At 37.5% G+C, this 13801-nt stretch overlaps 2 protein-coding genes across 9 annotated transcripts in view; one reads left to right on the plus strand and one right to left on the minus strand.

Annotated features, from left to right (window-relative positions):
- The window catches only part of LOC131694076 (potassium voltage-gated channel subfamily KQT member 1), a 1057856-nt gene that overhangs the window by 222400 nt on the left and 821655 nt on the right, over positions 1-13801 (plus strand). The window lies entirely within an intron of this gene.
- LOC131694078 (thiamine transporter 1-like) overlaps positions 1-13801 on the minus strand; it is a 69309-nt gene that overhangs the window by 10665 nt on the left and 44843 nt on the right. Inside the window, exons 3-5 of the mRNA XM_058982455.1 lie at positions 4115-4328; positions 1749-1970; positions 507-1017 (exon numbers count right to left, since the gene is read on the minus strand). Coding sequence (XP_058838438.1) covers positions 507-1017; positions 1749-1970; positions 4115-4328 — 947 coding nt within the window. The remainder of the gene's footprint in view (positions 1-506; positions 1018-1748; positions 1971-4114; positions 4329-13801) is intronic.

Raw genomic sequence — 13801 nt, forward strand, 5'->3', positions numbered from 1 at the left:
CATAAAAAAATTGTTGAGAAATCGACTAAGTCTTTAAAAGGACAAAAGTTAGAGTTCTTTTATAAGAAATGTAAAAAAATTGCCATTCCTAAAGCGCTGTTAATCTTAGTATTCGCACAAAATGAATCTGCGGTGATAAAATTTTTTCACAAAACAAAACCGTTTTTATTAAAAAATCCGTGTAAATGAAGACCGCGCAATTTTCAAAATCCGCGAAAACCGCGTGAATTCAAAAATCCGCGTAAAAAAACGCGCAAAAAAACCGCGTAAAAAACCTGAGTGTATGTAATTGAATTTACAATGCACTGCATTCTATAAACTTCCTTAGTCCCTCTCGACTCATTTTGTGAATCTTGCGTGTTTCTAAAACGATAAGAATGAGTTATAAAAAGGCGGGATCGTTTTCCTGTGCCCAAAAACATACTATGCTGGTTATTCAAGCTCTCGTTATGGTTCTACCATTCGCTGCAAACTTTTTTTTTGTTTCGCTCATCCGGTCAACTCACCTGGCCATCGTTATCATGAACATGTACAGCACACCGAACAAAATGTAAACAGCGTACGCTGCCCAAATGTTTGTAGAAAAGCCAGAGTACAGTATCAATCCTCCCTGCAGGGCCGAGCAGAGAGTTAATATCCACAGGGCCCACTGTTCGAAGATCCGGTTCGCCACGTAACCGGCGGCAATGGCACTAAGTGCCCCGAATAGCGTCAACAGTGCTTCCGCTCCACCGTTGTACAGATACTCCTGGTTCTCGTTGATGTCATGCCACAGCAGCTGGACGTATACCTGCACCTGAATGAAGCCCGCCATTGCCAGTGACCACCACAGACTCCACTGGACCACGGTCAGGTTCCGGTAGGCTGTAATAAAGTGTACCCACAGCAAGCGACCGGCTCGATGACACGAAAAACGAACCTTCGGCGAGTTGTTAATTGATTTTGTGTGGCTGCCATCGGTCACTGACGAGGTTAGATTGGCGTCGGATTTGGTTATCGAGTCTCGGTCTGATGTTACTGGGAATGAAGAAAAATGGACACAGTTCAAACCGGTTGGACGGTATGCGGTACAAGATTTTACGAATAATTAGTCCAGGATCAAAGGCTGGTTCAACTGGGTATGAACTTCTTGTATTACGTTCTTCTTCACAAACCACATATTCGGAAACCGGACAGTTACGGTCAGGGCGTATTTAAAAGGTTCTAGTATAGGCGAAACTGAAAATCTGTTCTTTCAATCTGTACGGTGACGATTTAGCAACATTATTATTTTTCTAAATATCATTATAAGCATTTTTATGGCGCATACGGTATGTCATGCGGGTATGAATTCTAAAAGTCTGTGAATTGTATATATTTTTGCTTGTCTGTGTTGTCTTATACATTTTTGCTTGAAGCGAAACTTAGTCAGGTTCTTACCCCAACAGCGATAAAAATGTGTGAACTGGTAAAGGCTACAGTTAGAACCAGAGGTAGTTTCGGCATGAAGCAAAAATTGAATCATAAATTGTGACACTGAAATCTATTCCTAGCTCTAACAACTCTATCTCATTGTAGAGTTGTCTTCACCTAAGGCTGCAGCAAAATTTAGTATTTTAATTAAAATTATAGTCACCTTAAATCACTGTAGAATTTATCTGACCAAAGCCTGATACGGAAACGAGCACCGAAATCGCATCCATCAACACCATCAATTAATTCAACCCAGCCATGACATACCTCGTTTGAGTTTTGACCCCGAAACATACCTGAAATGGTGCTTACAGCGCCGTAACTGTGGGCGAGGGTATCATTTTCAATTTCCTCCCCAGCATCCGGCGGTGGTTGCCGAGTTGAACCATTCTGGCCACTGGTAGCTTTGGTCGGTCCTTCACCGTTGTCGAGCGCCGCGGTACTATCGTTGGAGTAGAAGTAGACACTGCTTGTGACTGATGGTAACACGAATGACCACAGCAGTGAAAATGCTTGGGCTGAAATTGACGGAAAAGTATAAGAATGGAATAAATAGAATCACGCGGGACTAAATCATTGCCGAGATGGTTGAATGGGGTGTGATGGAGGGCGGAATCAAATTTCATTACTAGGTCGAGCAGCAATCGTCCCAAATGGGCGAATTCCGGCAAGGACAAACGTGAAGCGGAAAAAAGCAGGAACTTTTATGATAAAATTTGAACGATGATGGTAGAAACAGCAACCGGAAGTTTTTTTGCTTTTCTCTCTTTTGATCTAATTTGTTCCGATGATGCTGCTTTTCAAAGTCAAGGCAAACCTTACGATGGAGTATCAGTAATGGGATTTTTTTTCGGTGCACCGCCCAATTAGTGCTTTACAGGGAGAGACAGAGGATGTCAGATTGCGGCTGCTAAATGTAGCGTTTCAGTTTCTTGTGAACATGCCTCATGTTATTTAATGCTTTTAAGCATTTTTCAACCATCCATTGTTCAAGGGGACACTTTATGCTTTCTGAAGCTGGCCTTGTATTTTATAGCTTGTGGAAAGATTCAGAAATAAAATAATGTCAAGATAATATTATGTCATAAACACCGGGAGAAGCGAGTCTAATCTTACAAAGCACACTAAAAATGCGTTTAAAAGTACACTGATAAGTTTTGGAGCTTATTGTCATTTCTAAGACCGAAAAGTGGTTCTTTAAGCACCGTAAAACAACGATTAAAATTATCTACCGTTATTCAGTATATAGATTTACAGTATGTAAAAAAAGTTTATCCACCCCCGTCATAAAATCAGTATTGGTTCACTATTAATGATAATTTGATATATCAGTAGGCAATAAAAGGTACAAAAAAGTTTATCCACCCTAATGTACTTAGTTACATATTAGCGTACACAAACAAGTTGCTGTCACTTTATTATATGTAAACATTGTATATAACAGCTACATGATCACTGTACAGTGGTTTATAACCTACTTTTGAGGAACTTAATTGGATGGACCTAATCGAAGCTTGGAAGTCAATTCGACCTCCATTTGGCCGTCCGAATAGGGTGCCATCGACACCATTAGGGTGCGGAAACAGCACCCGCGCAGACAAGTAAAGAGGTAAATGTGTCAAGAAAGGTAGATCACTTATTTTTATATTTATTTCCAATCCAGCTTATATAGCTGACTATTGTTTAATTCGCACTACATGAACAAAAGGCTGAGGAATGTAGTTTTGAAAAATAGAACACAAAGTGAAACCGAGACAAAGCGTCCAATCACACACCGCACTGAGATTTAAAACACCCAAACTGTCTGAGACTCACGGTACGAATGAGCTGTTCGGAAGTTATACAGTGTTGAAATCTTTGTGTCCGGCCTTCCTGAAGTCGCATGCTTGGCTCGCCAAACGAGAAGGTGCTGGTGTTCAATGACCATATACCAATCGACTCATCTCGACAAGTTGGGACAATGTATGTATGTGTACATCTCGGCAATAGCTGAACTGATCTTAACGAAACTAGATTCAAACGACCATTTGACGCTATTATTTTTGATTTTGGATATGTTGTTTAATTTCCGAAATATGGATGACTCTACTAAAACAAGCGAATAATTTTCGAATTTATCAAAATCCGTTCACAATAATCTAATGAGTCCCAGGTTCCTAAATGAACTGTGACCTCGATGTGACTACAAAATCAATTTAACCGACCTAAAATTAAACCCTTAACCTTTGCAAGAATGTTGCAGAATGCTTAAACAACAAGTTCTGACCGGTGTAATTCCTTCGGGCTCTTTTATTCTGTCTTCCTCTAGAAAGAATTGAACAAACTGGTTAATGAATATACCGCAATAATATTTCTTTCTGCATCACTTAACACCTAGCTATTGATAGTTCTTCCATGTTACTAGAAATGCTCGAATTTTTATAACAACTTACTCGACTCGGATCCCTATAAATTCTTTGCGTCAACTAGCACAATAAACAATCCACAGCAATGCAGCAGCACGTAGCACAAATTATTTGTTTCATTAGTTTTCGTACGTGAGAGGTAAACACGAGCACGGGAAAGGATCCTTTCTGCGCTAGCCAAACAGCCATCAACCAAAGATTCAACCACCCCACAATGAGTCCCATGCTAACAAACACTCCACGTAAATCTCACTTACCGCCCAGCGTGATGTAGTTGAGCTCCCGCAGATCCATAGCTTCGGTGGATACCAGTGCCTGACCGATGACACTCGCAAGAAATCGACCGCTCAGCACGGCTGCCCTGGTATTGCCCGTAACCTGTTGATACTTATCACGGTTGATTTTCGCATAAATGTACGTGTAGTATGCCACTTCGGCTGCCATGTACGTTCCGTACAGCACCTGGACTACCTGTTGATGGTGTATAACAAAAATTGGTGAGCAATGCGGGGGCTTATGTTTTGAGACTTCAAGGATAATCGGGTTTCTTAAATTACTTTTCCTCTCGGAGAATTTGATAACACTTTTTGAACAGTATACTACACACCTAGAAAAAATAGTGTAAATTTACGTCTACTGACCATGACATATACGAGCATCAAAAATGACTTAGTTTTACGTTTGATTTTAATTTTACATGAAGTTTAATTTCGTAAATCATGTAATTTTACTCCACATACAGCGTTTATTCTGAATGGTAGGAGATGTAATTTTATGTCATTGTGCATGTAAAGTATATGTTTCATGTAAAATTAAAAGAAACACGGTAATGTTCTGTCATTTCGTAAATTATGGTTTTTTGAATTGTGTCATGTTTGCAATTACGTCAACGATAAAATTCAGATTTTGCCAGAGTGACAATTTTGAAACATTGTATATGAATCAATTTGCAATTGGATTAAACTACAAAATCATTCGCAAAAATGGTCACCTTTTGTAACACTTGACAAATTCTCTGCTAAACTTGTTGAATGCAATAAAAAAAGTATGCATTAGCTATTCAGAAAAATGGCTTGTGTAAAGAATGTCGGTTGTGATTTGACAGGTATAGAAGGTATCATTGGAGTACTATATGTAGATTGGATTATGGTATTTCTAAATCGTATTCGCAAAGATGATCCAAAATAGTCGTTGTTTGACGATGCGTAGATAGATGAGCACATAGAGGCTAAGCTGGGAATGCGAAGATCTCAGGATCGAAACTGGAAGTAGCTTTTAGCAGACATTATTGATGCTCAGAAAATAGTAACTTCAACTTCAACTATGAAACATCAGTGTGTGGCGTTTAAGTGTCTTATAGGGAATAATGAAAACTTCATCCTGATTTTTTTTATTTTCATAATATTTATTAAAAAACGCCTTTAATCCACCTAACAGTGTGATGAGACATTTCTTATAACTCTTATCACTCTCTTCGGATATTACATCGTTTGAGAACATTTAGAACTTGATGCTTCGCGATGTTTTTGATAACACATACTACATGGGATAGATCTCAAACCAAATCAATGGGAAAGCGAAAAAATGGCCCATAAACTAGACATACAAACGAATTATTGCTAATGCTCTGCTAATAAAATATCTAAATTCTTCAATCAATGCATTGTAGTGGGAAAACTGAATTTTCCTAAAGGGGTTATATATTGTACTGAGCCAAAAAATCGATTTTTTTTTAATCGACTTGAAGTTTATACTTTACTCAAATTTCCAACGTGACTGAGAACTAAGAAATCAACTCTTTTTCTTGAGAAAAGCGATACTAGCATTGACACCATTAAAAGAAAATCAACAGTGAATATTTCCAGACTTGATTTTATTTCCTTTTTAGGAACAATTGTGTTTTTTACATCCTAGATTGCATGATTCAGTGATCGAAACCCAAAACTTCATGAAGTATTTGAAATTATTAAATTAAAATTTGTGTTTGCTATTGAAATTGACAAAATGATAGTATCGCCCCTTTGATGATTGTTTACTTTTTCGGTCCCACTTATCAGCATTGAAGTATCGCCCTTACGTTTTTTTACAATACCAATTTTACAATTGGTGGGGGTTTGGTGAAAATCGATCTTACTGTCCAAACGGCATAGTTCCGAAACCGTAATATTTGAAGTTTTAAAATTATGCAGAAATAATTTTTCAGACAATAGTAACAGAGTTCGTGCCTTTAGCGAATTTGTTGAGACTTTATTGTAGTCATGAATATTAACCTGAGAAAATTCACCATAAATACTTCTTGGACGATATGCCGTCAAAATTATTTTATCAAATGATGCGCTGTTTAACGTTTGTAAAACTCATCGAAGATACTAAACCTCCGAAATTGGCGGTTTCAAAATGATGTTATCTTGACCTTAAATTACTGTTTTTGAACATTTGATCTATACATATAATTGGTCATACAACAAAAATCAAATACTCATCAAAATCGATCAGAACCTGCTAGAATCGAAAGGAAATCGTCATTTTTCATAAATTTCTCTCTACATTCGGAAAGTGTTATCCTCGTTATTAATCATATTAGGTTTTCGTCTCAACTCGACGCATTCCCAAAATAAAAACCTGTTTTAATCCACCTAGTGGTGCAATTGTGCTTGTCTCATTTGTTCAGACTACGATTCCATGGCTGGTTATGTTCAATACAATGGTGGCAATGAATATTACATGTTCAGTACGATTTGCACAATGGATCGACAGCCACGATCTTGAGATACTATGTGATACTGAAACATCGCCTGAAACCAGCGGTGGATCATGGAGAAAGATCCGGGAGGTCCAGGTCCTTCCGAAAATTTTCAACTTGTTAAGAAATTTTAAACTAGTTTTAGTTTTAAAGAAGCAACCCCTCACTGCATATTCCCTCCGGGCCGGTATGATTGAGGATTTTTAGAGTGATTGCATAACCTTTCTATATGAGAAAGGCAAAAATGTACCAAAGTCCAAAAAAATAAATTTTTGTCAAACATTATTTTTTCGAGTTTATATATTACATATTACATATTACATCACATCTCAATGTTTTATGCATTATAAAGTCATTTGCCATCAAAAATACAAATTTGATTTTGAAAATTTTTCATTTCAGTTTATATTTGCTGTGTGATTGCACTCTTCAACTCGTAACTCCGGAACCGGAAGTCCAATCAATAAAAAAATCAATTGCAGCCGATGGGAAGGTTGTACCTTTCATTTGAGACTAACTTTGTGCAAATCGATCCAGCCATCTCTGATTAACAGAGGTCACATTTTTTTCCACATACACACATACATACACACACAGATATTTTCCGATCTCGACGAACTGAGTCGATTGGCATATGACACTCGGCCCTCCCGGTCGGGATTAGATTGACAAATTTTAGAGTGAATGAGAAAGGCAAAAACATTTTTAGCAAATGTTGAAATTTATGCATTTTTTGGTGAGCAGTGCTATGTTTCATAGACATTAAATCACTTTTAACTTCGCTTTCTATTAAATAAAGACCCTTATTACAGAACATCTCTACAAAAGCGAGCTCAATTTGAAAAGAAATCTGAGGATTATGATTGATTACAGAACTCTGGAATTTTCTATTGGAAAGTTTTCAGGCAAGAATTTGATATTGATGCTATTAGACAACTGTGAAATCAAGGCCAATAGATCAGTTACATATCAGGACCCCATTCCGACAATTTATCAAAAGTCCTCATGATGTTTACAACAACAGGTTATCAATGTACGGATCAGATAATTGTTATTGTAATATTGAATTAAATCAGTCTGCATCAATAAATTTTCAACTTCATTCCATTTTTTTTTTGTTTGGTGGGAGGGGGGGAAGTTGTATGGTGTTAAACCCTAAAACCTTCTCTTGGCTACTCCGTTGCTTGGAGTTATTTACTTCGCTTTTCATTTTCCGATATGTTTCAGATCGATCCAATGGTTATAAGTTAGAAAAATTGCAGTCAGAAGGTTCGTACAAATGAACATTTTTGTACTGATAAGTTATCAAGTTCCTTCCAGACAACTTGGAGGTGTTGGGTGATTATTTCTAGCGGCTGTAGATACAAAAATAAAATACAAAATTCGTTTTATCGTAATAATGTTTGGCTTATTTCAATGGATTATTACTATATTGAACAATTATTAGGCGACAAAGAGTAATCCACACACAACAAGCCATAACTTTTAAAGTATTCAAAATAGATATTTGAAGTCTTCAGTAAAGTTATTCGCAAAAGTAAGAGCTACAAATTTGCTGAAGACATCATTTCGATATAATCACTTCCAAGAAGATTTGTGAAAATATCTCACTCATAGGGAGATTAATCAGTAAAAGCACAATACCAAAAGAAAGGGCGTATTGCCTCCATTATATTCTCCGAAGATACTATTGACCTAAAATAAGCCGTTTTGGCGTTAATAATAGATTACATGTTTTTGGTCATATTTCTGGCAATGGGAAATGATAAACATCTTTCGTCCGCATTTAATGTTAAATATCTCTTTTGATAATAGTCTGATTTCAACAATCTATAGCTTGTTCGAAAGGTATTCGTTAAAGCTGTCTAAAAACATATAAATTGTTAATCTATATTGTCAATTTCGGTAGATAACTTTAAAAAACTGCAAAAAACGCCATTTTTACACATTCAACCATTCATATCTTGGAAACTAAACATCAGAATCAAAAACAAATTAATAGCGTTCATACTGTTTTTTAGTTCTTTTATTTAAAATTGGTTTGGATAAGATCGGTTCAGCCATTGCTGAGAAACACGAATGAGAATTTGTCCGTTACATACACACACACAGACACACACACACAGACATTGTCCCAAATCGTCGAGCTGAGTCGATTGGTATATAAGACTCGGCCCTCCGGGCCTCGGAAAGAATCTTGAAAGTTTGAGCGAATTCTATACATTTCCTTTATAAGAAACGTAAAAATACTCCATGCTACCACATACTATCTGAATGCAACTCACTAAGATTTATAACTCATTGAGAACATTAAGATGTTTAAACCTTCACGTATGATTGTATAGTTGAACATATACCAACTCAAAATGAAAACCTAGATGATTGTATAATGCTTCTGATGAGATCAAAATTTGTCGTAAATCTCATAGTTCTACTATACCGATTTGTACGTATATGGCCTCCACTTTTGTTCACATAGAAGGAATCTGTGCATTTTATGCAATCAATTTGGATCGTTTAAGAGTTCAGTTAATTAAATTGCTACTTACTAAATGAATCAAAATGTTGGCTGGGGATATGACACTCGGCCCTCGGTTGGAAAACCGATTTTTGGAGTGATTGCATAGCCTTTCTTTATATGAGAAAGGCAAAAATCCAAATTTTAATTTTATTTTAAATTTTGCGCTCTCTGACCCTATTAAGCGGAATTTAAACTAAATAATCAGAAAGGGTTATGAAGCTATTCTAGAGACTGAAGAAGAATATTTTAAGAGCTTCGGTTTATTAAAAAGAAAGAAAAATATATGCCTCGACTTTGTCAATATCCCCGTTTAAACAGCCTAAAATTCACCAAAGAGCTCTTAAAAACGGATCCGATGGATATCAAATTTGAGCTCAGTGACTCCAAATTCACTTATAATATATAGCTATGGGACGAAATTCTCTAAAAATTGTATATGGCGGATGAAGAGAATATAGGTCAATGTGAAGGGAGAGGGGTGATGTCGAAAGAGATGGTGTGAGGGGAAGTTGAGATGGAGTAGGCAACACCCAACCGCATATTATTCCCTCCATTTGAGATTTGGTTTATGAAAATCGGTTCAGTCATCACCGAGTATTCGATGTGACTAATTCTGGAATACGTCCAGAACCCAAAAATTCCGGAATTGTCGACAATAGACATTATATTCAAAGAGTCTTGGATTGGCCATCAGTGATCTAGACTTGAAAATTGAAACGATGTGATCTAGACTGGATTGGATTTTTAACCAGGATTTTTAACTTTTGAAGTATTACGATTGTACCGGTTTATATGGGAAATTCCTATGTGGTCGCAATAACCAATCTGTAACTCCGGAACCAAATGTCAGATATGAATGAAATTCAATTGCAGTTCATAGGAGTATTGTGTCTTTCATTTGAAACTAAGTTTATAAAAATCGGTCAAGAATTCCTTGAGAAAAAGGTGTGAAATTAACTTATGAACTTGGAATGTACCCGGGGGCATCAAGAACCGTCATAGGTGACCAATGTGGTCCAAGCTGCATGGAAAGATCATTAGTGACCTAGATCCGCAAATCCGAGTTATGTTGCACCCCCTTTAATATGTATTACACCATTAGGATATCATGGTGTTACCATTTTATATGGGAATTTTCGCACTCTTCAACCCGTAACTCCGGAATTGGAAGTCCGATCGACAAAAAATTCAATAGCGTTATACCTTTCATTTGAAATCAAGTTTGAGCGATTCGGTTCAGCCATCTCTGAGAAAAGTGAATGAGTTATAAAAACACACACATACACACATTCACTCATACACACATACAGACGTTTGTCAATTTAGACGAACTGAGTCGAATGGTTTATGAGACTCTGCCCTCCGGGCCTCGATTAAAAAGTCAGTTTCAGAGTGATTGCATATCCTTTCTTTATAAGAAAGGCTAAAAGGGTATATTTCCACCCAGCGCTAAATTGTTACCCTGACGGGTTACAACACACATACACACACGCACACGTACATACATTTTCCGATCTCGACGAACTGAGTCGAACGGTATAAAAGATTCGGCCCTGCGGGCCTAGGTTGAAAAGCTGAAATTCCTACCGATTGTATAACCTTTCTATATGAGAAAGGCAAAAATATGAGTTTTCTGATTACAGATTACCCAATTTGCCACAACTTTACTTAAACGGGACCCCTGCAGTTTCAACATCAATATCACCAATGAAGTTTCAAGGTCGCGAGAGATTTTTCTTTTCGTCTTCAAAAGTAAAATTGAAAAGTCAAAACATGTATCTTCAAAATAAAAAAAAAAGTTTCTAAATCCATTGAGTAAATGCTTTGCAATTTATTCCCAAAAAAGTGTTCAATTTTAGGCCTCGCGAGTAGAAGACCCCTTAAGCAAATATATTGTTATATACATTCAACCATTAATCTCAAGTTGAGCTTGTAAGAAATACTTCAGCAATACGAAATAAATATACGGGTAAATAATTCTTTCTAACTCTCATATAGGACTGATGAAAAACAGTAATTTCAAAATACTGACTAAAGATGTAAATATATTTGCAGTGTTTGCCAAATATAATGTTTTATCCATTTTACATAGTCTAATCAATGTGTTGTAATGTTAAGTGGGGTTAAACTTTCTTTATGCACACATTCTCATTCCATCTAGAAATGCATAAAGTTGAGATCGACGGTGTGGACACCGATTTGAACTTGTCTAGTGAAGTACGGGGTTGACTGTTTCAAGGATTTCTTGCTCTAGTTAGCGAAGATTTTGAATAGCAATCGCACTGGACGGGTTAAAATGGCTCCTGGGCGTCTCAGAAACCTGAGATCAAAGAAAGAGTTTCCAGCGCTTTCAGGAACACCATCAACCTCTCGTGATATTTCAACTAGAGAATCTCAGTTTTGCGCCCCTTTGGTGTGCTTATATTGGTTCGTTTTTTCAGTTCAACTTTCGACCAATAATTTAGTGTGTAGCTGGAACCGGCACCCTTTTTCTGACTAATTCTCAACTATTGTATAGAGCAGATTAAGATTTCAGCGCTTCCCCAAGACCTTGTCATTTTTCGATCCTACCAATAAACTTTTTTTTCAGTGCCGAACTGGGTACGCATCGCCTGGATCCACTGCTAGTCGAGTCGCTTAGAACGAGGATTGATCTAAGCCATAGGTAACGGCCGGAACCTAGCGTAAGTTTGTACTGGAGAATGTTGTAAGAATCGGCACAGTATTTGCTACAATGTTGTGCTGTCTAAAGCAAGCAAATGACGTTGCTGTAGACAAGTCTCTTATGGAAAATTAACGCATCTACATGCCCGCTTATGAAGTTGAGATCGATGGTGTGGTTACCGATTCGAGTTTGCCATACGTGGATTTGCTGAAAAACAGGAAAATTTTGAAAGGCAATCGCAGGGGGGCGGGAAAAAATGTGTATCGGGTGAGCTTTGAAGGGACGAAATCACGTTTTTTTTTCTTTATAAAGTTCGTCACAGAATTCGGAATTCACAGAATCCAGAATCAACGAAATCGATAGACCATAGAATGCCCAGACTCTAGAATTCAAAATCAACGGAATCCACAAATTTCAGAAACGATAGAATCCATGAAATCCTGAATCCACAGAACGCATAATCCGCAGAATTCAGAATCTGCAGAATCCAACATTCACAGTATCCGGAATACATCACATCATGATTCCGCCGCATTCAGAATCCACAAAATCGTGAATTCGCACTCGCAGAATCCGCAATTCACATTTTTTTAGAATCCGCAGTATCCACAAACCATAGAATTCAGAATCCAGAGAAACTAAAATCCACAGATTTCAAAATCCACAGAATCTAAAATTCACAGAATTCAGACACAGACTAACAGACATAACATTATGAGGGAATTCCCTCAAAAAACATCTATCCGACAATTTTCCCAGAACACTAGCCCAAACACTCATTTACTGGTGGGTTACCCCTCAGGTTTGGGAACAATTTTTCACTAGTGGTCTATCCTTCATATGCTTGTTCATGTGTCAGTGGCGCCATAACTTCAAATGTGGCCACAGTCCCAACTACAAATATTTTTAAAATGACCGTTAAAGCGAGCGAAGTTTTGATTTTGAGTGTTATGTCTGTTAGTCTGTGGTTCAGATTCCACCAAATCCAGAATCCACAGAACCCACAACCCAAAGAGGAACTCAGCATCCATAAAGTTCAGAATCCACAAAGTTTAGGATCCACAAAATCAAGGATCCACATAATCTAGAATTCACGAAATCTAGAATTCTGGAATCCACAGAATCCAGTATCCACAGGGTACAAATTCCATCAAATCCGGCATCCACAAAATCTAAAATCCTTAGAAACCAGATCCACAGACTAGAATCCTGAGTTCACAAAATCCATGATCCACAATATCCAGAATCCACAGAATCTGGAATTCAGAATCCACAGCACCCAGAACCCGCTGATTTCAGAATCTACAGAGTCCAAAATTCACTAGACTTCAGACTAGAATTCAGAACCCACAAGATCCAGGAATAACAAAATCCAGAATATAGAATTCAGAATCCACAGTGTCCAAATTTCACCAAATCCAATATCCCCAAAATCCAGAATTTGGAATCAACCAGAGCCCGTAGATTTCAGAATGTACAGATTCTAAACACACGCGGTTCAGTTTCCACCAAAATTCCAGAATCCACAAGATACAGAGTCCACAGAGACTAGAATTCAGAACCCACAAAATCCAGGAATAACAAAATCCAGAATCTAGAATTCAGAATCCACAGAGTCCAGATTTCACCAAATACAGAATCCCCAATATCCAGAATTCAGGACCCACTGCATCCAGGATTCGCAGATATTAGAATTCACGGAATCCAAAATTCACAGAATCAAGAATTGACAGGTTTTTTCGAATTAGCAGCATTTAGAAACCAGCTCCTGCTTAGCGGAGGACAGGGGGTTCTTCGCATTTCCCTTCGATCATGTCCATGTGAGTCTGCCTAGTCCTGGTTTTCCATTCTAGGTTTATGGCTGATTCGCTCTGGAATGCCTGTCCGTCTTTCAGTTTCATTGCTTTCGTTTCTCTTGATCTCCGGTTTGCCGAGGGTGGCCAGCGGAATCGATACAGTAGGTATATGTTTTATGTCTCAACTGGACTCCGCATCGTTCGAATTGATTTTTACTT

Source organism: Topomyia yanbarensis, chromosome 3 (genome assembly GCF_030247195.1).
Source record: "Topomyia yanbarensis strain Yona2022 chromosome 3, ASM3024719v1, whole genome shotgun sequence".
In the NCBI taxonomy this organism is placed as follows: Eukaryota; Metazoa; Arthropoda; class Insecta; order Diptera; family Culicidae; genus Topomyia; species Topomyia yanbarensis.